The sequence below is a fragment of the Erinaceus europaeus genome, chromosome 2 (genome assembly GCF_950295315.1).
Source record: "Erinaceus europaeus chromosome 2, mEriEur2.1, whole genome shotgun sequence".
Lineage (NCBI taxonomy): Eukaryota > Metazoa > Chordata > Mammalia > Eulipotyphla > Erinaceidae > Erinaceus > Erinaceus europaeus.
The window spans coordinates 153,249,918-153,275,488 of NC_080163.1; the positions used below are offsets into that span (position 1 = coordinate 153,249,918).

A 25,571-nucleotide genomic window follows, 5' to 3' on the forward strand; every position below is an offset into this window, starting at 1 on the left:
AGAAGAAAGTACAGAATCCTGTGGAAGTCTAAACTTGAAAATAGAAGGCATGCAGACCAGTAGATGCATGATAAAGCAACAGAACTCCTTCAACTCTAGAATGTTCTCTTAGTGTAAATCAAGGCATGAATCTGACCAACTTTTTGGGATAATCTCTCTCAATCTCATTTTCTTCATTTATAAAGTGGGGCCAGTCTACCTCCAGTGAGAGTTCAGCTGACCTGGTATATTAAACACCTCAAATAACCAGCATTTTATTTGATATATTGATTTTATAATTTCCTTCTTTCTAACTGACTTTTCCCTACCTTTCTTGAATACTTTCCCAGAGGATGTTAAAGGGAAATAAAACCATACAGTCTTTCTTGCTGTTATTAGGTAGTCATGGGAACCTAGACGAATCAGCTCCCTTCTGTAGAACTCACAATTTATAGATAAAATACAAGAATTTATATAAAAGGCAAGGCAGGTGAATACTGAGGCAAACACAAAATAAAATTCAAAACATAAAGTACAGAATCATGGGAAATAGCAAGTATCTACCTATAAATATAACCAAACATGTTTCTCTGGAAATATTACAAAAATCTTTTTTTTTTTTTTTCCTACCAGGGTCATCTCTGGAGTTGAGTGTCTTATGATGAATCCACTTTTTGTGGTGGCCGTTTTTCTTTTTTTCTTTCCTTCCTTTCTTTTTTTTTACCACAGCACTGCTCAGCTCTGGGTTATTGTGGGATGGATTGAACCTGGATTTCAAAGTCTCTGGCATGAGAGTCTTTGACATAACCATTATGCTATCTCCCCTGCCCAGTGGCCATTTTTCTTTCTATTTTTTTTCTCCTTCCTTTTTGAAAATTATTTTTACTTTATTTTCCCTTTTGTTGCCTTTGTTTTTTTTATTGTTGTAGTAGTTATTATTGTTGTTATTGATGTCATCATTGTTGGATAGGACAGAGAGAAATGGAGAGAGGAGGGGAAGACAGAGAAGGGGAAAGAAAGACAGACACCTGCAGACCTGCTTTACTGCCTGTGAATAGACTCCCCTGCAGGTGGGGAGCTGGAGGCTCAAGCTGGGATCCTTATGCTGGTCCTTGCACTTTGCGCCACTTGCACTTAACCCGCTGCGCTACTGCCTGACCCCCTTCTCCTTCCTTTTATTTGATAAGACAGAAAGAAATTGAGAGGGGAGGGGAGATCAGGAGGAAGAGAAAAAGAGAAACACCTGCAGCACTGCTTTACCATTTGTGACACTCTCCTCCCTCGCCCAACACAAACACATGTGGGTATGGGGGGCTTGAACCCACTTCCTTGCACATGTAATGTGTACGCTCAACTAGGTGCGCTGCCACCCCACCCCACTACAAGCACCTTTAAGAAAAGTCATGATAATTTAAAAAAAAGAAATGGGGAAACAACATGTTTAAGGAGCAGGAAGACTCAAGATTTATAAGTTACTGATTCTATCAAAGCAATTCAAGAAAATACTAATCAAAAGATCAATAGGTATGTTACTGTGCAGGTAAAATAAATAGATTCCAACATTCACATGCAAACACAAAAGGTCAAGAATAGCCAAAACATTCATGAAGATGGGTAAGGTATGAGGTAAGGGGTAGAGCAGGGCTTGCTAAGTTATATATAAAGTTGTGTTATAAAGCCATAGCAATCAAGATCAATTTTATGTTGCACTGACACAAAGAGTTCAATGGAATGAAATTAAAGTCAATAAACAGATTTCTGCATACATAAATACTTGACTTTTGACAAAGGCGGTTCTATAATAGTGACTAAAAAATGGCCTTTTCACTAAGTAGTGCTGGGACACATGGCTATCTATTAGGGGGGAAATGAAACTGGAGCTCTAGTTTATTCTATGTACAAAAATCAATTACCAGTGAATGAAACAGAGAGAGAAAAAAAGAGTGAGCTCAAAGCTTTTAGAAGAAGGGGAGAAAAGAGAGGGTAGATGTTGCTACGATAAGATAAACTAGTATTTTTTTATTTTTTTAAATAGGACTCAAAAATACTAAGTAAAGAGGGAAGGGTTGGAAAAATTAGACATTAAAAACAAGAACTTTTTTTTTAAAATCATAATGTGCTATTAACAAAACAAAAAGATAAACCAAGGACTGGAAGAGAATGCTTGGAATGAATGAAACTGGAAAAGGAACAGTATTCAGAACATATAAAGAACTACTATGGGGGCCAGGCAGTGGCGCACCTGGATAAGTGCACAAATTACAGTGTGCAAGGACCAAGGTTGCCCCCACTTGCAGGGGGAAAGCTTCATAAGTGCTGAAGTAGGGCTGCAGCTGTCTCTTTCCATCTCTACCTCCTTCTCCCCTCTCAGTTTCTCTGTCTCTATCCAATAATATATAAGTAAAAATATAAAAAAAGAACTACTATGACTTAATGAGAAAATTACAACTTAATTTTAAAAAGAAACAATAGAATGAGTGCTTCATAAGAGAGGAAGCTAATGTTTGATAAACATATAAAAACTGCCATTGGTAATCAAGACAATGTAGATTAAAATCACAACAAAATACAACTACTTACCTATCAGTTTGGCAAGAATGAAAGAGTTTAGTAGCATCAAATACTGGCAAGAATTTGAAACAGGAAGAATGTTCTCTTCTACTGAGAGGGTAAAATGAATAACAATTTTGGAAAACAATTTGGAGTTATCAAATATAATTGAAGAGACCTAATAATTTTTGATGCAAAGAACCCTACTGACACAGATACACATACACACTCTAAACTAACCAAAACAGCTCAAAGCTACATCAACAGGGGAATGGATAAATTGCAGTAGTCATAGTTAGTATGTAACAACAAATACTATCCAACAATAAAGTTATATATATATATATATATATATATATATATATATAATATCTATGAACCTTCCTAGAATTTGTGAATACTTTAATTTTTCTTTTCAGTCAAACAGAAAAATCACGAATATTCGTAAGATGAATGTTAAAGAATACTATAAAGCAATGAAAATAAACTACAACTATCTAAAACAAATTGGATGAATGTTACAAACACAATGCTGACAGAAAAGTATGGCTGTCATCCTTTAACAGCATGATTCTAATTATGTCAAAAACAAGGAACACTAAACTACTTGATTAGAACATACATACAGTTGGTATGTTCTATAGAAAAGCAATGAAACACCATGAAAATCAAGGTTGTGTGCATGTGAGAGAGGGTTGGAGCAGAGAGAAGGAGAGAGATAGGGGTGGTGGTGCTGAGGGAGAGCTGTAATCAAAACTGTGTAGGAGTTGGGCGGCAGCGCAGTGGGTTAAGCGTATGTGGCGCAAAGCGCCTGGACAGGTGTAAGGATCCAGCCCCGGCTCCCCACCTGCAGGGGGGTTGCTTCACAGGCGGTGAAGCAGGTCTGCAGGTGTCTATTTTTCTCTCCCCCTCTCTGTCTTCCCCTCCTCTCTCCATTTTTCTCTGTCCTATCCAACATCAGTAACAACAATAATAACTACTACAACAATGAAAAGGGCAACAAAAGGGAAAAATTTTTTAAAAAGGTGTGTAATTAGTGACTTCAATGGGTTCGAGCAATATATTAGCTTTTAAACTACTGATGTTTATGTAAGAAAGAAAAAACATGCACATCTTGTATGCATATCAATCTATGTTATAACAGACCTTCTTCTTTGTTTAAAAAAAGTTTTGTCTTCTGTTTCAATAATTTTTCCTCCAGGAAGTCTTTCCATACCCCAAACCAAGATACTACCCCCCTGAGTATTCTCTAGCTCTCAGTATTATCTGTTTGTGATGGTGGCAATTAGCCCAAACCTAACAACTGACAACCAGTAACAACTAACAAGAATATGCTGCATGGTGTGACAGAAAGAGAGACACACCTGGATCAAAAAAACTAAGATCTAAAATCAGGGGAATAGTTCACTGGGCAGGGTGCATGCCTTGCCATGTATGTGTCTCAGGTTTGAATCATGGTACCACATGGGAAGTGCTATGGCACTGGAGGTAGCTCTGGTGCTGCAGTGTGTGCCTGTCTATATCTATTGAATTTATCTGAATGGCTGTAAAAGCAACCAGGAATTGGTGAAATCACATGTGTGAGACCTAGCTTGTAAAAACAAAAACAAAAAATACACAGGGAGTCAGGCGGTAGCACAGCAGGTTAAGTGCACATGGTGCAAAGCACCAGGACAGGCATAAGGATCCCAGTTCGAGCCTCTGGCTCCTCACCTGCAGGGGAGTCGCTTCGCAGGCAGTGAAGCAGGTCTGCTCTTTCTCTCTCTTTCTCTCCCCTTCTCTGTCTCTCTTTCTCTCCCCTTCTTCTGTCTTCCCCTCCTCTCTCCATTTCTCTCTGTCCTATCCAACATCAATGACAACAATAATAACTACAATTAAAAAAAAACACATACACAAAAAAAGCTGCAATCTAAGTTTCAATGTGTACTGGCTACACCACCTTTTATCCATAGTTAACTACTTTTTTTTTCCCTTTGGTAGCAGAAATCAATACTATTTGGAATCAATTCTCTCTGTGCTAAGTACTTTAAGCTAAAGTTACTTCATTTAATTCTCATAGTCTATCTGTAATGGCCTTTTTAAAAAATCTCTTTTTAGTGATTAGGAAACAAGTCTAGACAGATTAAATAATTTTATTCAAATCAGACGTATAGCCAATAAATGACAGAGCCAAGATCTGTAAAATTCACACTTCTCCAATAATGAATGCTATACAGACTGTTTTTTCACCTTAGTTTTTCATCTATAAAATGGGGACACAATATATACAGGCCAGCAAGATTGTTGGAAAGCTCAAAGGAGATAATGAGTGAGGATGCAGCTTGTAAACTGTAAAGCACCTCTTAAATATAAGGAAATAATATGTAATAAGTATCTACCAGGGCCCACACAAAAGAAGCAGATGGTTTCTACCCACACTGAGCTTTCAGGCCCATTGTAAAGAAAGGCTGTGTAAACAGGAAAACTACAAACACACAACAATAAACTGATTTAAGGAAGTCACTGGGAACAGCACATATTACAGGCTAAATTGTAAGGCCAGCAGTGAAGGCAGTACTATTTAGATCATGGTCCCTTTGCCATGCCTGCTCTTTGTCCATCCTTTGCAGCAGCCAGAAGAATTATGTTAGGCTTGTTACAATCCTCTCTTTCTCTGTATTAAAAATATACATCATGTAAGTCAGATTTATTGAGGACAGTCTACTTACAGTATCTTTACTCTTTATAGGCATATGGTTTCATGAATTTTGATAAGACTACATTGTAGGTACTACCACTACAATTAAATAATAGAATATTATTGTTATTATAGAATATTTCTGGGGCTGAAGTGATAGCTCACTGGGTAAGGCATTTCCATCGCCATGCACTAGACTCTAGTTTGATCCCCAACACCCCATGGGAAATGCCATGGGCAATGGAGGAAGATTTAGTGTTGTTTCTTCTCTCTCTCTGTCTTTCTCTACCTAAATAAATAAAAAGAAATAGCCAGGGACAGGGAAATCACACACATGTGAGGCCCTAGTTAATATATATATATATATATATATACATATACATATACATATACATATATATTTCTTTTTATTTTAAAAAAATCTCTCTTTGTGAGACCTTTTTGTAGCCAGTCTCTCCCTATTATCAACCTTAGAAGCCACTGATAGAATTCCTGTCTTATGGGTTTTTTTTTTTTTTTCAGAATGTAGATTAATCTTTTAATGAAGAAATCAGGTCTTATATTTTAACTCCCCATGGCAGTAGTATGAAACCCAATGTCTTTCCATGGTGGCCCTGCAAGGTGGCTCTTCACTGCCTCCTTACTTCCATTTTGTGTCCCTTTTCCTTTCCTATGACCTAGTCTCAACAGCCTTCTTTTTACTCACTTCTGCCTCAGGACCTCTGCATCTGCTATCCTCTCTTCCTCACTTCTCTCTTGACTCATTTTCTTTATTCTTTGTCTCTTCCAACCACATCCCACTAGTTAAGTCTAACTACCACCTTTAGATAGCATCCCTGTATGAAATGAATTTGCTACTATTTACTTGTTTAGTCTGTCTCCCTGAGAGTTTGTTGGTCAGAATAAGTGCCCTATTCCCAGAAATTTACTCATGTGGCTAGTCTTTTAGCGGTATTCATAGAATGAACAATCATGTACTAAGAAGTTAGGAAACAGAGAGATCCATGTTGCTGAAAGACAGCGATTAAAACAACAAAACAAGCAAACGTGGGAGTCAGGCGGTAGTGCAGCAGTTTAAAACCGCATGCAGCGCAAAGTGTAAGGACCAGTATTAAGGATCCTGGTTCGAGCCCCCAGCTCCCCACCTGCAGGGGGCCACTTCACAAGCAGTGAAGCAGGTCTGCAGATGTCTGTCTTTCTCTCCCTCCTCTGTCTTCCCCTCCTCCTTCAATTTCTCTCTGTCCTATGCAGCAATGACAACAACGATAAACAACAAGGGCAACAAAAGGGGAAAAAATGGCCTTCCAGGAGCAGTGGATTCACAGTGCAGGCACCAAGCCCCAGTGAGAACCCTGGAGGCAAAAACAAGAACAAACAAAAAAACAAGCAAACAAACTGGCCTGGGATAAATGACTACAACTCATAATTCAAGAGCCAGATTTTTCCAACTGACATTCCACTAGACTGTCCCTAAAGTTCCACTAAGGGGCCACAGATCTGCCTTTGTCCTCTAGTGCTCTCTGGCTTGCTCCTCTCTGCAGGTGTAGGTATCTTCAACAGCTCTGACTCTGGTTCCTTTCATAAAGCCAGCTCAGGTTCACAAGCCTCCTTTCTTCAACTTTGCGATCAGAGAGCCCCCCAATCTGGGCTGGTTATGTGTTTTGCACTCCTGAACTATCTTCTGCACACCTCCCATGGAAGAGCTGCATGTTTTGCAAACTCTAACAGTATTATGAGACAAATTCCTACTTTGCTCTACATTCTCAGTGGAAAATACACGTGGACACACCATGCACTGGTGTCCGCAATTCCCTGAGCTGATGTCCCAGATTTCTCCCTCAATTAGCACTTGAGTTCTTAAGGCTTTATTTTGCTATAATTTATTATCTCAGCTGGGGGTGGCCATGGGAGAAGACAGGGAATTCCTTTGCTACAAGAACATCTGTTTTGGGTTGGGTGGTGGCACACCTAGTTGAGCATATGTATTACAATGATCAAGGACCCAGATTCTAGCCCCCGGTCCCCACATGCAGGGGGAAAGCTTTACGAGTGGTGAAGCAGGGCTGCAGGTATCTTTCTGTCTCTCTCCCTCTCTACCACCCCCTCCCTCTTGATTTCTGGCTGTCTCTATCCAATAAATAAAAAAAATTTTTAAAAGAACACCTGTTTTGCTGGACAACAAGATTTAAATTGTGACTTCAAGCAGCCAGGTAGGTGGCTCAAGGGTAGAGCACAGGAATTAAATGCATAATTTCCTGAGTCTGAATCCCAGCAATGTATGTAAGGGTGATCTAGTTCCCTCTCTATATATATTTTTTCTTTTCTCTTTTCCATCCTCTCTCCCTCCCACTCTTCCCCCTTCCCCCCACCCTTCCTTTCTTCTTTCCCACAAGCGTTATCACTGGTAATCAGTAAATACACAATTTCATAGTTCTTTTTATTTCTTTTTGATAGAGGGTGAGAGACAGAGAAACAGAGAGAGACAGAGAACAGAGATACCTGCAACAGTGTTCCACTGCTCATCAAACTCCTCCCCAATATGAAAGTGGGGACCAGGAGCTTGAACCTGGGTACTTGTGCATGGTAATGTGTGTGCTCTACCAGGTGGGCTACCACCAGCATCTATAATTTTTAGGTATGTTGATTTTGGAGCAGGAGATAACTCAGTAAGTAGAGCACACACCTTTCAATGCATGAGCCCCTGCATCTGATCTCTGGTACCACATAGGATCATCATGGAAGTGGGGAGGAGATAGGGGATCCCTGGACGCTGAAGAATTACTTTGTGTGTGTGTGTGTATGTGTGTGTATGTGTGTGTGTGTTCTGTCTGTCCGTGTCTCTCCTCTTTCCATCCCCTAATTATAAACAAATGTATATATATGGACTAAGGAGGGCTTTTAGTTGTAACTGCATGTGTGAGACTCAATTCACTCCCTAGTGAAGAATTAAAATAAATTAATAAATTATTACTTCAAGACTTAACAAGAGCATATATAAATAATTGAGTTCAGTTTTTTAAAGTTTACATGAAGATAGCAAGTGCTGAAGAAGTTAAGCTAAAGAAGGACAGAACTGGAGTAGTACAACTGTTTCTTTTCACTATAAAATTTCATTGAATTTGGCTTCTATGCCCTTCCCTTCACTGAAACTAATCTTCCAAAGGCCAACAATACTTTCAATCACCAAATATAAGCTAAGTCACCTTTTCTCAGTCATCTAATTTGCTCATGCCATAGAAGAGAGCTCTGTTCACCACACAGAACTTCCTGAAGTATATTCCTTACCCACATATGACAGGATTCTTCTCTGGCTTCGAATCCCCTTTTCCCAGCTGGAGCTTCTTATAGATCAATAGAGGGTGAGTTCCCCTGCTTATCTCCACAAGGGGAAGGGGAGTTCCTTCCCTATCTCCTCGGTTCCATTTTCTCCTACTCTCTGAATCACGGAGTAGCTGAGCCCAATTCTCTTTCCAGATTTGATTTTTCTTCTCAATGCCAGAACAACTTCTCTTTCCAGATTTGATTTTTCTTCTCAATGCCAGAACAACTTCCCAAGAAAATTGCTGGCCATAGTGGACATAACACAAGTTATTCTACATGAACCTGCAATTCCTGGTTAGGGCTTGACTTGCCGTTTATCCTCTGCCATCTTTCTTTCTGCTTTATGCCTCCTAAACTAATCTAATTAAACTCCATCACCACAGTTCAAAACTGAAAGGGTTCCTCTGATTTACTTTTTTCTCCCCATGTTCACCCCATGTACACCCCATATTCATCAGATCTCTATTATGCCTCCAGAATCTCTCCCCTATCCTATTCCTTATTGTCTTTGCTCTTAGTTCTCTAGTTCAGACTATAAAAACCTCTGTTCTTAAGCCTCTTCTCTGATCTATCTTTTTCAAACTCTCCAACTTGGTACTCTATTACCCTACTGTGGAGGGTAATATACTCTACTATGTAATCAAAGTATGCATCCCTTAGCAAAAAGTCCAGGAACTCTGATAGTCTAGCTCCACCCTTCCTTTTCAATAAATTCTCCTCATAGTCCCACAACCTACAACCCTTTTTATACATCAGTAGTTTCCCCTTAGTGCTCTGCACATTTGAGGCCTACTTTTTTGCTTTAGCTTATACTTTTTTGTTTTTCCCTTTTATATTAGGACAATTTGGGTTGTAAATGGACAGTTTTCCAGATCAAGTAAGTTTACATAAAGGAGGGAATTTATTTTTTCATATACTGGTCAGGCCCACAGAATTAGCTTCAAAGATGATGACATATGTCCTTAGGTGTTTTTCTCGCTTCCTTTTTATCCTTCTCTCTCTCTTCACCCCTTGTGTTAAAGTTTTCAAAGTTTTAGTCTCTCCCATGATAAGTAAACTTTCTCTTTAAGGAAAGTAATAGGAATGTGGAAGCATGATGGCAGACAGCTTGATGCTTTCACTACTCCAACCTATTGAGAGCCTTGAGTTTCTTTCTTATGTTGACTACAGAAGTTCAGCAAAGAGCCTTCTTTGGCTGAGCTTAAGTCCCATTGGAATTAGACAAACCAGGGTCTAAAATCATTATCACTTACTAAGCTATGTGTTCTCTAGCCAACAAAATTCTCAGAGTCTCACTTCCTCATCTATAAGGGTGGAGTTGATGATATTATTTCCTCATAGGTGACATGAAAAAACAAAAAAAGGAAGATAATGTACAGGACTGGAAAAAAAAGCACAGTCTCTGCCCATCAAAAACTTTCAATGTTACCATTCTGACCTGTGTACAAATGTGCTTGCATTCCCTGTACACCTCATTTCTTGTGTCCAACTAACAGTTTTAAGCACCTCTTTTGTGCCAGACATTGGGTTTAGTTCTGTGTTAGGGATCCCTGGTGGAGGAAAGGGCACTCAGACTAGAAAAGGAGATACATAAGTACCTAGTTAACTTAAAATGTATAATAATCATTTCTGGGCCATGGGCCAGTCATTATGGACAATATAGTTGGATATTGTGCATGACAAGGCCTCAGTCACATGCTCACTTCTATCTTTAATGGGAAGCTCCCCAGAACAGCCTGAAAAAAAGTGAAACTGGCCAGAATAATACAATGAGTGGTCATACTACTCTCATTTCTTCATTTAGCTGATTCTACCACAATCCTAAATCCTTGCCCAAATTAAATTTCATTGTTGCCTCTTCTGTGCCTTCAAGGCCTGATTTATCTCCTCTAATGGATTCAATTCTCTGAAGGCAGTAACTGGATCCCACAGTGATCTGTATGAGTCACACCCAAAGGTGTGACTCCAGAAAATATTTCAAGGTCTGCAATTACTATCTTCAATTATTTGTTTATGAAGTTATTACCTGTTTCCCCTGAGACTGACTTGCTTACCACTGACTCTCTAAGCACCTAGAAAAGTGACTAACAGATAAATGGTGCTAGAAAAATATTGGACAAATGAATAAATGAGTAGTTTGAATGATATGGTTATCACTCTTTGGTGTTTTGAGAGATAAGTCCAACTGTTTTTACCTCTTCATATTTCATATATATATATATATACATATATATATATGTATGTCACATATATATAAGACATGAACTCCATCAGTATCTTTTCCTTCCTATCCCACCCAAATTTCTCTACACAGTCCTAACTAGTACCACCAACCCCCCCCCCCCCAACAGTCTCAGGGTAGATGCAAATTTATGTCAAGATCAAACCACCATCCATACTTTGTATCCCTTCTCTGTCCCTTTTACCACCTCTTCCACTGCTTTCAACTTTCCCCTCCACCAGGGATCCTTCTTTACAACTTGCTGATGGAGTCCTTCTATGCTAGCCTCATGAATAAACGTAAATCCCTTCCTGAATTGTCTCTCTTCCTTGCTCCCATTTCCTCGCTTTATCTTTTCTAGGAATCTCTGTTCAGGGCCTTGAGTTCCTTAGTTCTGCTCACTTTACCTCCACTGCAGTTTGGCTTTTTGCCCCCAATCATACTTTTAGGGCTCTTGCCAGAAGTCACTAGCAACTTTCCAGACCCAATGGACACTTGTCAGTCTTCATCTTATTTGGCTACTACAGTATCTGATTCAACTAACCCCTTCTTCACCTTCTGGGTTCTTTCTTTCTTTTTTTTTTGTTAAAACAAACAAAAAAGTTTTTTGTTTTCCCTTCTACCAGAGTTACTGCTGGAGCGCAGTGCCCATATGACCCCACTACTTTTGTCTGCCTTTTTTTTTTTCCTGTTTTCTTAGATAGAGTGAGAGACAGGGAGAAACAGAAAGAAATAGAGAGAGGAAAGATACCTACAATACGATTCTCCTTCTTATGACTCTCCCTCCCCTCTTCCAAAGACGGAGACGAGGAACTTGAATCTAGATTTTTGTGCATGGCAATGGGTGTGCTCTACTGGGTGCACCACAACCTGGCCCCTGGAAGTTCTTTTCCTGGCTTTTGCAATGCTGTTTGTTGGTTCTCCTTTTCTACCTCTCAGATCACTTCTCAGTTTTCCTCAGAGGTTCCTCTGCTAGGACAATTCACATTTCCTGGGGCTAAGGTGTGTGTATGTTTTGTAATCTTCTGCCCTTTTTGCCCTGCTTACTCAGTCTGGTGAGGTTACTAAATTCCATGGCTCTTCCTAACCACAAGCACCACAGAATTCCACATGGACCCTCTCTCCTTCCCAGGTGTGTCCTATCTTTGAATCCATATCCAACTGTCTGCTTATTTCCACTTGAGGATCCACAGGAACCAACATCACCAAATTAAGTCTTTACTTTTCTCCCTGAGTCTCCTTCTATCTTCAGCTTCAGGGAAAGGTACTATTAGTCCACCAGTGGGGCAATCCAGTCTCCTTTCCATACTTCCACCACCATGCTTTAATTAAGTTCTGAGTCTTCTCCCACCAGAATCACAGAAATAATTGTGTACTTGGTCTCCTAACCTTCAGCCCTGACTACTTGCAGTTTGTGTTGGTGATCTTGGTAAAGTGCGGGCTGATCCGGCACCTATTTCTGTAACACCCTGTGTGGCATCTCATTATACTCAGATGAAAATCCAAAGTCCTTAATATACCAGACAATGCCTTTTGTGATCTGGTCTCTGTGTCATCTTTCATCCTTCATCTCTCGACATTCATCTTACACATTATACTCCAATCAAATGAGATAATTTTATATTCCTAGCATGTTCCACATGGTGACATATCTTACTTAGTGCCTTTGTACAATTTGGCTCCCCTGCCTGCCATTCCTTTTTTCCCACCACTTATTTTTAAATATTATAAATCATATATAATATACATATATTATAAATAACTACCACTTATTTTTCAGCCAACTTCACTGATTTTCCTTCCTAGGTAGATGAGCTTGTTCTCCCAGAACATTTTCTGCGTTGAAGTGTGAGAACTCTTTAGGCTGTTCTTCTCAAGGGCTTGCACTGAGATCTTCCTCTATGATAACAGATACATGCTTACCACACAGTAGGTGCTCAGCAAATGCTAATGCATGGACTGACAGATGGGGAAATGGATAGGCAGCTTAAAAGGCTTGTTTTTCCCAAGTCTTCTGTGAATCCCTGCTGCCATCAAAGTCAGAGCCTTCACTGGCAGCTCTGTACAGATGCTATGTACAGATGGTCTATACTTCCTAGGCAGGAATGAAAAGTGATTTTAGGGAGTCAGGCGGTAGCACAGCGGGTTAAGTGCAGGTGGCGCAAAGCGCAAGGACCAGTATAAGGATCCTGGTTCGAGCCCCCGGCTCCCCACCTGCAGGGGAGTTGCTTCACAGGCGGTGAAGCAAGTCTGTAGGTGTCTATCTTTCTCTCCCCTTCTCTGTCTTCCCCTCCTCTCTCCATTTCTCTCTGTCCTATCCAACAACTATGACATCAATAACAATAATAACTAAAACAATAAAAACCAACAAGGGTAACACAAAGGAATAAATAAATAAGTAAATAAACAAAAAGAAATATCTTTTTTTTTTTTTTTTAAAAAAGTGATTTCAGGTGTTGTCCAAAGAGAGGTTAGGGTATATCAGAACCAATGACAGCAGAGCCATCGACTGCTGCCTCTACCTCCAGAAGGAACTGAGCACCATTCTTAGTCACTGCCCTTGATCCATGGCTGGCATCATGCCATTTGCTGATGAGTACTTGGTCCTGGTCTGCCAGCTCACCACTACTCACACTAGAACAGATCTAGTAAGAACTGTGATGGGTTATCATAGAAAGGATGTAGAATTTGGGATTAGACAAAACAGGGCATGGATACATCACTGTCATTTACCAAGCTATGTGTTCCCTAGCCATCAAAATTCTCAGAGTCCTACTTCCTCATCTATAAGGATGGAATTGATGATGTATTTCCTCACAGGCTGATATGAAAAACAAAAACACAAGTGAAGATCATGGTTTGGACTGGGAAAAAGTGGATGAGCACAGCCTACGCCCATCAAAGGCTTTCAATATTGTCATTCTGACTTATGTACAAATGAGCTTGTGTGCTCTGCATTACTCATTTCTTCCTCTCGTTTTCAACTCAGTTGTGGTATACATACACAAAATGGGATACTACTCAGCTATTAAAATGGTGATTTCACCTTCTTCACCCCATCTTGGATGGAGCTTGGAGGAATCATGTTAAGTGAGATAAGCCAGAAAAAGAAGGATGAATGTGGGATGATTCCACTCATAAACAGGAGCTGAAAAGTAAGAAGAGAAGGGAAAACACAACTCATATTTTTAAGTACCTCCTTTGTGCCATACATTGGATTCAGTGCTGTGTCATGAGCAAACCTGTTTTAGGGATCCCTGATGCGGGAAAGGGCACTCAGACTCGCAAAGGAGGTTAACTTAAAATGTATAAGCCTTGCTGCACTGAGAACCTACAAGCAGGGTTGATTTGATAGTATGGGGAAGCTATCAAAAATAAGTAACGGGAGTCGGGTGGTAATGCAGTGGGTTAAGTGTACGTGGCGCAAATACAAGGACTGGTGTAAGGATCCTGGTTCAAGGCCCCAGCTCCCCACCTCCAGGGGAGTCGCTTCACAGGTGGTGAAGCAGGTCTGCAGGTGTCTATCTTTCTCTCCCCTTCTCTGTCTTCCCCTCCTCTCTCTATTTCTCTCTGTCCTATCCAACAATGACGATTAATAACTACAACAGTTCAGAAAAAAGGGCAACAAAAGGGAATAAATAAATAAAATAAAAATAAGTAACAATCTCCACTGAAAATTTCTCTGTTGGTTAAGACATGAACAGAGAATACAAGTCATAATCATGATATCCTATCCTTATGCATTACCTCTTCTTTAAAAATAGATTTTATTTATTTATTTTTGATGACAGACACAGAAAGACAAAGATATCAGTGAGGAGTACTGAAGGGGGAGACACCATGACTGAGCACTGCTCAGCTCTGGTCTAGAGTTGTGTTGGGGACTGAACCTGGCATCTCAGAGCCACAGCCATGAAAGCCTTTTGCATAACCCTTACGCAGCATCACCCTTCTTTTCATAATTTCTCCATTCTCCCTTTACTCTAACGTGAAGAGAGTAGGGGGACAAATTCAGGGTACTGAGTATTAGCTTTGCAGGACTTTATTTTACATTATTATATATTTTTGAAGCTATGAAAAGCACACTGTTTTCCTTTTCTCTGTAAAGAAAATTAGAACTAAAGATGGCTCAGCAGATAAAAGCTGTAGGCGGTAAATACTCCCACTATTCCCCTCTGCACTTCAGGCTTCTAGGTTTCTCTTTGCATTTACTGCATCTTAGAGCTAGAAACCTGAAAAAGGCCCTGGGAATTTATACAGCAAAACCTCATCCCCCAAATAAGAAATGAACAAACTAAGGTTTAGGGAGGCTGAGTCCAAAGTCAAATTAGTGAAGAGGCAAAATGAAAACCTAGCTCTTGACCCTCCCTTTTGATTAGTCCCAGCTCCCTAGATCTTAGGCACTTGAACCCAGGGACATTCCTTCACATGGAATCAGGGTGGAAGCCAGCCCTCTGCGCTCCATTTCAAAGCATCCTGGAAGCCACTGACAAACAACTTCCCTAACATGCCACTGAGTCTTTCCTCTCAGAAACATCCCGTTTCTTGCTAACAGGGTATTTTCAGATCCTCCTCTTTGGTCTGAGAACTGTGTCTGTGTGAAAAGTTTGGTTGGAGATGGTTTTCTCAAAATGCCTCTCAGGACCATGACTTTCCTGACTGACAAAGTGTTGTGGTTAAGGCTGCTATTATGCAATTGGGGCAACTTAGCCTTAAAAGCTCTTTCTTGGGTGCTCTCTACTACTGCAAGATGGAACCTTAGTTGATGATTTTATGTTAAGAAATTCAAACCGAAGACCTCAGAACGCTTAAAAAAAAAAAAAGTAATTCTCAACTTCAAAGACTGTTTATAAGGGGCCAGGTGGTGGTGCACCTGGTTAAGCACACACATTACAGTGTGCAAGGACCCAGGTTCAAGACCCTGGTCCCCACCTGCAGGGGAAAAGCTTCACAAGTGGTGGAGCAGGATTGCAGGTGTCTCCTAGGTGCCCCCACCCTCTCAATTTCTCTCTGTCTATATCTAAGAATAAAAACTATTAGAAGAAAGAAGAAGAGGGAAGACTGTTTGTAATAGGACAGAAGTTGGGGTTATCCCTAGTTAAACTCTTTTAGGAAGCAGAGCCCCTCGAGAGGCAAGGATAAAATCACTTAACTTCTGTTCTAGGCTCTTTTTCTCACCCTTTGTAATATCACTTTAGTCTTTTGGGCTGAAGCTGTTGTGACATCAAGAGAAAAAAAGAGTCACATCAGTTACCACAATGCTTGTTATGTAACAACTAAACTGCAGAGCAGGCAAGGGGAAGAAGGCAGGAGTTTGAACCACCCTGCTCCCTTTCTGGCTTTCAGGATACACTAGGTATGAGATCAGGACTATATATACGAAGGGAATACCTACAAGTCAATCAAAAGAATAAAAACGATAGCTAACGTTCGTATGATAATGTCATATTCTAGAAAGCTGCTATAAGGGCTCTTTGATTTGCCACCACGGTTTTCACTGGAGCTAGGTATCTACACTTCACTGTTCCCAGTGACATTATTATTATTATTATTATTATTATTTACCTCCAGGGTTATTGCTGGGGCTTGGTGCCTACACTATGAATCTACTATTCCTGGTGGTCATTTTTTTTCCCATTGTTATTGCTGTTGTTGTTTTAGTGTTGTTGGATAGGGCAGAGAAATTGAGAGAGGAGGGGGAGAGAAAGATAGACATCTACAGACCTGCTTCACCACTTGTTAAGTGACCCCCAGCAGGTGGGGAGCCCGTGGCTTGAACCGGGATCCTTATGCAGGTCCTTGTGCTTTGTAATATGTGCACTTAACCTGAAGCACTACTGCTAGGCCCTCTTTTTTTTTTTCAATAGAGGTAGAAAGGGAAAGACAGAGTCAAAGAGGGACACCTGCAGCACTGTTCCATTGTTCCTGAAGATTCCCACCACAGGTGGGGACTAAGTGCTTGAAACCAGGTAAGCTGTACTAGGTGAACCACCATGCAGCCCCCTCTATGAGTATTTTTATGTTACATCATTTAGTACTCACAGTAACTTTATTCCATAGTTATCTCTATTATCAGTCCTATTTTATAGGCAAACTGAAACACAAAGTCAGCAGTTTGTCTAAGGTCACACATCCAACAGTACAGTCAGGCAGCCAGTAACAGAGTCCAAGCTCTTAATCGCCTCACAGTTTTAGAGAAGCATGCCAGAATGCTTCTCTAAATAAGAAACTGTCTACTTCTTGTGTTGGTTTCTCATCTTTGTCCTTATGTTAATGACTTGGGCTGCTTATTATTATTTTGTTTTTATCAACATTGTGCATGAATGAGAGAGATAAAAGACAAATTCAAACAATTCACAGAATGGAGTTCATTCGAGCACTTTCAAGTTCTTTATGATGATGCAATCACTAAGAAGATGAGGTGAGGTGCCATTCTCTTAACACCTGCTGTTTTAACTTTTGTTTTAAAACACTTTAAGTCAAAAGTTGGTTTTTTCTAATGACAATTTTGGGGGTAGGGGTGGGGGTGGGAGAGGTAACGTTTTCCAAAATGTTGTGTAGTTTGAAATAATTTCCTCATCAGCTTGATTGTTGTCATTTAGATCAAGATATTGTCTCGTGATCATGATCTTATTAAAAGCAAGGCAAAAAGCCCTAAATAGATTTACATATGCTGAGTCCATATCATCAAAGTAAGGCTTAATTATAGTTTGGGCTCTCCTAGGCATGGAATCTTTAATTAGTCAATGAAGAATTGCCTGGTTGGTGCTGGCACCACCATAAACCTGAACTGAGCCTTGCACTGATAACAAAATAAATAAAAAATAAAAATAGTCTCTTAAGTACTAAAGGAAAGTGGTTTTGCACTAATCAACCCATATCTGTCTAGTGTAACTTCCTTGTTCCTGCTCTCTACTCCCTCAAATTCTTTTTTTTTTTTTTTTAACCAGAGCACTATTCAGCTCTGGCTTATGGCGGTCCCGGGAACCTGGGAACCTAGGAGATCTCAGGCATGACAGTCTCTTTGCATTAGCCATCACGCTATCTACCCCACCCAAAGAAAAGTCTGAAAAGCTCTATAGAGCTCCCTTCTGCCTACTAGATCTGGATACTGCCCAATTTGAACTGATTTTTATTTAGATAAATTCTTAGAATTAACAATATACCTCAGTTTATCTTTTAACATTTTTGTCTAGCTTTAGAGTAAATGAAAGGCTGAAATCACTCTGAGAGACAGGGAACCAAGTCCCTGCATCCAGATGAATTAAGCATATGCCTGAAATATAAGGCATTCTTCTACTCACATTAAATCTCCAGTGTTAACAAAGATAGAGTATGATGAGTAGATATAACATAAGTGAATCTGTCCTACCTTTGGCAAATGTGACATGCTAAGAGGCACCACATAATCAAGGGAGTTTCAAGTGTAACAAAGCAAGGTAGCACTCTGGGTATCATTAATTTACTCTAGCTCTATATAGCAAAAACAGAAATTCTGGTTTTCTTTTTGAGTCAATCCTGCATGAGATTTCATCTATCTAATCTAACTGGCAAAAAACCTTTCAACAGCAGGTAGGTTTCATTTCAGAATCTAACATGTAACTGAGGCTCAAGAGTTTCACAGCTGAGCATTAGCCACAATAGTCAAGGAGTGGGAACAATCTAAATGCTCACCAACAGACAACTGGATAAAGAAGTTATGGGTTATATATTAAATGGAGTATTACTCCACACACAAAAAAAATGACACTGTACCCTCTGAAACAGAATGGGAGAACTGAAGGTGATTGTGCTTTATGAAATAAATAAGGAGGTGAAAGGCAACTAGCAAAAGACTTTATTCTTTTGTGGAATATAGGTAATTAAATACATGAGCTTAAAAAATAAAAATAAAAAAGAGTAGACAAACTGTCTCTAAGGTTGTTAGTAAGTCATGGAGGTGGGAAACTGAGCATTGGTGGTGGGTGTGGTGTAAAACTATACCCCATAATTTTATCATGTTATAAAAAACATTATTAATCACTAATAAACAAAAATTTAAAAAAAAAGAAATCCATAGCGGAATTCCTGACATCTAGTTGTCTGTCTGCCACTCTTCTGACACAAAGGTTTACTGGTATTTACAGTTCAGTGAACAGTAAGGAGATAGAAAGCACCATCCATCAGCAAAGGATAACTCATCTGCCATTTAATCTGACATTCTGTTCCCATTCACATGGTCTCCAGAGAGAAAGGTGCATCCATTAGAATAAACATGGAGACAGGAGAAGTGGCTGGGGGCAAAGCAACCAACAATATGATTGCAGAATAGTAAGCTCACAATTCTCTATGAGTAGTCCTTAGTAGAGCATTGGATCAACAGGAGAATGTGCAGAAATACCCCATTAAGTAGTTACACATATAAGGGGTAATAATTGTCAGTTGTGATTCACATGCACTAATGCTTAGCACTGAATGGGTGCTGAACAGTGGCATGTTGGGTGAATTCAGGTTTGATCTGAACCTAGGCCAAAGAGCAGACACCTACTTACAAATTCAGGGTCAGCTGGCAGGAGGAAAGCACCATCTTTCAACAGCTAGTGATGTCTTAAAACTGATTTTTCTGATAGAATGGGATCTGTCTTATGAATTATATCCCAAGGAAAGGACCGGGGTATTTGTATGAACCAAACAAAACCTTAAATTTATTTTACAAAGGCCTGAGCAGGCACCTTGGAAATGAATGCATATTCAAAGTACTCCATTTTATTGTTATCAATTTACGTAAAGCCTACTAGCTAGCAAGTCATGCCTCATTGCCACCCTCAAGCTCTCTATCTCCCTAAAAATCCACTTTGTGTTACAGAGACAGACAGCTCAACATCACAGAAAACACAAGACCTCGAATGAAGGTAAACTGTAGTGTCTATAGCAACTGCTTAGTTAATCTTACATTTTCATCAGATTGGTCTAAAAAAAGGGGGGGAGGGCAGGCAGTGTCGCACTCAGTTAAGCATACATATCATCATGTGAATGGACTTGGGTTTGAGCCCCCCACCTGCAAGGGGGGGATGCTTCACAAGCAGTGAAACAGGTCTGCTGCTGTCTATCTTTCTTTCTTCCTCTCTGTCTCCCTACCATCTCAATTTCTTTCTGTCTTGTCAAATAAAACAGAAATAAAAATAAAAAGGAAAAAATGGTCACTGGGAGCAGCAGATTTGTAGTGTAGGCACTGAACCCCAGAAATAACCCTGATGACAATAATATAAATTAATTAAATTTTTTTTCTGAATGGTTGTCACTATTTGCTCAGAGCTAGAAGTAACTTGATTCCATACTTAATAAAACACAATTCTTTTAAGAGATGTTTTTTAGTAAAGGTTTTAGTAGTTAAGTAAAATACTTTTTAAAACTCTGATTAGTCTAAATAAAAACTAATGCAGTCCCACTGATTGTCTGCAAGAATTATGAGACTTGATCACAGGTAAGGTCATGAACTCCTAGCAATCAAAGTAATTTGAAATATCATTCACGAAAAGAGGTTACTGATTACTCACGGTATGAATAAAATTGTGTGTTGTTTCAGTTACTATTGTTTATTTCTCTGTACAGGGAAGGTTTAGGGTGTCTGACACAGAACTTCCAAGCATTAGTTCATAATCAAATACATAAAGAAAAAAATTCCAGAAAGCTATAATTCAACTGAAAAAAAAATCAAGTATTAAGCAGGCAATCTAATCTGTGACATCTCTTAAGTGATACCAGTCTCTCATTATAATATATATCAAGCAGAAAAATTTCAGGTCAGTCCCTCTGCATGCTCCTAGTTTGATGTAGGTGTTAACACTTTCTTATAAGCAGTATCTGCCTGCCTGCCCCTCATCATATATTCTTCTAGTTATAGGCATATATTAGTTCTTCTATTCAGTATGCTCCATCATATTAGAATATAGGCTGAATGGAATGACTCTGTCTAGACACCCTAATTGAAAAGGGACTGTAGATATATGAGTATCAATAATCTTCCCCAATCCAAAAGGCTATAGTAATAAACCCACAACCTTACTAGGAAACCATCAAGTTCTTGTAAGCCATCACACAAGAATCATCATCTTATCTCATCTGCCCAGATGAAATACAACAGCATCCTAATTAACTCATACATGTAGTCTGATAGGTTGGCCATCAATTGAATTGCACAGGGAAGTCAGAAGCTGTTCTCTGAAAATACCACCTAGACTTTTCGGCCTGGCCCCACCCACAGTACAATTCTCCTGACTTAAATGATATTAGTCAATACATGTCGGTGAAAACCATCTCTGTAAGGGGAGGACTCAAAGAATTTGTTACTAGGATACAATGACACCAACCCTACATTTTGTGGTTAATAAAACAAGTCCTGCATTCAGCTTGGCACAAGGCCCTGATCTGATTTATTTCAAGCCAAGCTGGAGGGCTCACAGGAAAAGCAACCATTCATGAATGCTTCAGGAGAACAGAACATCAGGGTCTCTTGTGGTGAAACTTATATGGGCTAGAACTCTTCAGCAAACCAAACCTGCTTCCTAAAGCAAACTGACATACTGTTGCTGGATGGAAAGCAAACAAACAAAAACCACACACTCAAGGTTATAAAATCTCAGTTTTGCCTGATTTTTTTCTCTCCCCAAAAAAGGTGTTCTAAGAGGATGAAAAAATGGAGGGGTGCAGGTGAAAGAGAACAAAATCTTGGATATCTAATTTAACAATTCAAACATCAGACACTTCTTCCCAGACCTCCTCAGAGTAACTATAGATGAGAAACATGACTTTCTAGGGAAAGTCTACATACACCCTTCATTTAAGATATTCTCCGCCCTTCCTTTAAGATATATAATTAGGAATTCTCGTCCTAAAACTGCACATCTACCTCCTTTGAGAGCTCAATTTTCTTTGAATAAAAAAAATAAATAAAAATTTTAAAAGGAGGAAAAACTAGGTGCCCTTAGCGAAGTTCAGTATTTATTTTTAAACTCTTATTATTTAATCAGCCTAATTTATAGGGCATGTTCACGAAATGTAGGTAGAACAGATTTAAAGGATGCAAAGTTAATTTGCAGACTCTAGCACAACCTCTTCCTTTCCCACATCCCCTCCGCCCAGCATTTCCGAAGGCCTTCGGTTCCTCCTCTCCGACCCCCCCTCTTCCAGGTCTCCCCCCTCCCGTGCGCAAGAGCCTCGATTCTCTCCGCCTGGGCCCGACACGACTCCGAACACTACCGAATCCCTCCGAACTCAGAGCCCAACCCGCACCGAGCCGAGCCGAGTGCCTCCGAACGGAGCCCCATCGACTTTTCCGGCCTCGGCTGGGCGCTGTCCACCACTCGCAACGCCTGAAACCTCACCTAGCTCGGTGGCTGGGAGAGGGCTCAGAGCCCTTCACTGCAGATTACAGACTTTGGAAGTTTATAAACATACCCCTTCGAGAGAAAGGGGTTGGTGCTGCTTACATTTACTAATCTGCCAGGGCACCAGGCAGATGCAACATACACCTTGTTGCAAAAAGCAATTCCCTAGGCCCCGCCTCCCCATCCATCTGGGTTGCACAAACTCCAGAGAAGCCCCAGGTCAAATTACCCAGGGCTCAGAGGGGTGCGGCGAGCCAGAAAGCCCCAAGGAGCTCTAGAACAAAAATAAGAACATGTCAAGCAGACAGGGTAAATTGTCTCTGAGCCGCTACTCCCTACCATCATGGCGCCGCCTAGAACCCGCTTGTCATGCCTGTTACACATGCAAGATTTTTTTTTTTTTTTTTGCATCTTGGTACTGAAACCACAAGCATGCTTGGTTTCCCACCCACCTTTCTACGAAAGGGGTTTTTATTTTCCATTGTTTTCCTACGGGATGTAATTACTTCGGCTATTCTGTCAAGTTGAAAAATAATCATTTTTGTTTACTGCACAGCAACCCCTAATTAGGAGCTGTGTGTGCATGAAGGTGTCACAGCAAAGCGACTTGGAATCCTCGCTAAATGGTCTTAAGGAACTCCTCTATCCCAAGCTGACAGGTCAAAGGAAGCAGCAGAGTCAAAAGTCCCAGTGGGCACAAACCCCTTCCCAGCTGGTGTCCCCCCACCCCCAGGTAGAGTAGTCTGTGGGATCACCAGGATCTGTCGAGTGGATGGGGCAAGAAGGGAGCCTGGGAGTGGGAAGGAGGGGCGAGGCTCCTTATTGAGAAAGTGTGGAAGGGAAGGAGTAACCCATTTTGTTTTAATTTTCAACCATCACTCAAATCCACCCCCAGTTAATTAGGAGGGGAAACTGATATCTAAGGCAGAAGGGGGCGGTGGCAAGTGGGCCTGAAAATCCGCATTGTGGGTAGATTACATGGAGCACAGCCTAGATAGAGTGTAAATAAATACATTAATAAAGGCCACAGAGTGAACGAAAACTGCCAGTGCCAAATCAAAAGCTGGGAGGGGAGAGAGGGGGCGTGGGAGGACAGCCAGGGGGCAGGCAATGAGCTCTACAGTCAGTGTCCACCTCTGCCTTGGACACAGCTGTTCCAATCTCATCCTCTTGGAAACCCACCCTGATCCTCACTGCATGCCCCTTCCCCTAATTCTTGTCTCCCTTCAGGAGAAGGGTGGGGACAGAAACTACAGGCTCTAGTTCAGCACCAAATCCATGAACAGCAGACACTTGCTCCCAGCCCAGTCTAGGGCTGGGTCCCCTCCATGTTTTAGCCAAGTTCAAAACTGCTGCCCCTGGAGGAATGGGATTATGGACACTGGAAAAGGGAAGGGGTTGAGGTGGAAGAAAGAGGAGAGAGAGAAATAGAGGGTGAAACAGACAGAAATGGAGGCAGAACACCCCATGAGCAAGAGTAATGATCAAAATCATGCCAATAGTGTGGTGTTCTGATCAATATGGCGGCGCTGTCATTCATACAACTACAGGCACTCCCCTCCCCCTTAAAAAACACCCATGGGGGGAGGGAGTTAGGGTGGAGGACCCAGAACCAACGTAGGGCATGGGGGAAGGGAGTGAAATTCAAGTGTGTGTGTGTGTGTGTGTGTGTGTGTGTGCATTAAAAACCGGGCCTGGAGTACACCAGGGGGTGATTAAGGTAATGAATATGGTAATATACATATATATTCTTAATAAAAGTACAAATCCCAAAACCACAGGGACTTACTTCATCTGCTTCACAATGGTGCTTTTTCCTGATTCTCCAGCCCCTGTTGGGATAGACAGGGGGGAAAAACTGGTAAGTGTCAGCTTGCAGAGGGGAATACAGTGGGGGGGGGGTGCAAGGAGGTGGGCGATCCCAGGCACATGGTGGTGCCAACTCCGGGACTAGGTCTCCCCAGGGGAGAGTGAGGTAGCGGAGCTGACATATGGGGGTGGGGTGGGGTGCGGAGTGGTCAAGACTAGAGGATTGGGGGCGAGGGTGGGGGGCAGGTGGCAGCCCGGTTCTTACCCAGCAGGAGTAACTTCACGTCTTTGGCGGCGCTGATGCCATCCTCTTTGAGGTTTTTCTCAATCGCCTTGCTCCGCTCGAGGGCGGCTCTCTCCTCAGCGCTCAGAGTACATCCCATGGTGGCCCCTTCCCTGCCACAGCCCGCACGACTCGGCTGGCACGGCTCCCCGGCTCGGCGCGCCCCCCACCCCCCCAGAGAGCAAAGCCCCGGCTCAGAGGAAGAAAATTCACGATGTCCTTCCTTTGGCGGAAAACAAAAATTTCGAGAAACCTGAACCCCCCCAGGAAAAAAAAAAAAAAACAGCCTCTAATAAGATTCCAGCAGCGGAGACTCGTGCCGGCTGGCCGGGTCTCCGGGGGTGTCGAGGCGAAGGCGGGGGGAGGGTTCGGGGTCTGGGGCTCGTGAGCCGAAAGAGAAGGCGCCCGCCGTCCGGGGAGGCGCGGGCTGCAGGCACTGAGGCTTGTGCACAACCCAAAATAAATAAAATAATAGTCAAGGCAGGAGCCGCAGCCGGCAGTCGGCGGAGGGTGGGGTGGGGGGCAGGGTGGGTCCTTCTGCCTCTGGTGCCGGAGGAGGCGGCGGCCGCGGCGCGGGGTGTGAAGGGAGTGAGTTAGGGGGTGCAGCTAGTGCATGTGCATCGCCGGTCCTCAGCCGTCGGTGCGTCCGCGGCGCCTTCGCCGACCCCCGCGCGCTGGGCAGGGCTGGGCAGGGGGCCGGGCCGGGGGGGGGGCAGGTCTCTAGCGGGAGGCGGTGTCGCTGTCTCCCAGAGATCGCATCGCTCTGTGGAGCCTACCGGAGAGAGAGAGAGAGGGCGAGCGCGAAGGAGCCGCAGGCAGCAAGGAATTCGAGGTGGGGGGGAGAGAGAGAGAGAGAGAGAGAGAGAGAGAGAGAGAGAGAGAGAGAGAGAGACTGGGAGGGAGTGGAGCAAAAAAAAAAAATGAAAAAGAAGGGAGAGCTAGTGAGCGAGCGAGCGCGCGCGCCACAGCCCGATCGGGGGAGGGGGCGAGCGCAGCGCGCGAATGCGCCAGCGGCTCTGCGCACCCTGCTCGGCCAGCCGCTGGCTGACGTCAGCAGGGCTGCGCGCCGGGCCCCCGGGAAAAGGAGGGGCGGGGGGGGTGGGGTAGGCGCGCGCGCGGTGGCGGGTGGCTCGCGTCAGCTGGCGGCGACGCGCCCGGCGCGCCGCGGCCCCTCCTCCCTCCTCCAACGCCCACTCCCTCCCACGACCAGAGCTCGAGGGTCTTTGGAGGTGGGCGCGTGTGAGGCTGGTGGGGGCGGGGCCTAGGCTCGGGCGCGCGCCGAGGCGTCCGGCTCCACCCCCGTCTCCGCCTCGCGCACCAGCTTCACCAGCTTCGCCAGCCACCTTGTCAATGAGAGCTCTGGGC

General features: G+C 42.2%; 1 protein-coding gene across 2 annotated transcripts in view; it reads right to left on the reverse strand.

The window, feature by feature from the left end:
- Positions 1–25,222, reverse strand: part of GNAO1 (G protein subunit alpha o1) — a 194,493-nt gene extending 169,271 nt beyond the window's left edge. The window contains exons 1-2 of one of the 2 annotated variants that reach the window (XM_007532704.3): positions 24,189–25,213; positions 23,904–23,946 (exon numbers count right to left, since the gene is read on the reverse strand). In XM_007532704.3, the coding sequence (XP_007532766.1) occupies positions 23,904–23,946; positions 24,189–24,306 (161 nt within the window). In that variant the 5' untranslated portion in view covers positions 24,307–25,213. Of the gene's footprint in view, positions 1–23,903; positions 23,947–24,188 lie in introns of both variants that reach the window. The other variant, XM_007532703.3, reaches the window with a different exon arrangement.
- Positions 25,223–25,571: the final 349 nt, after the last annotated feature.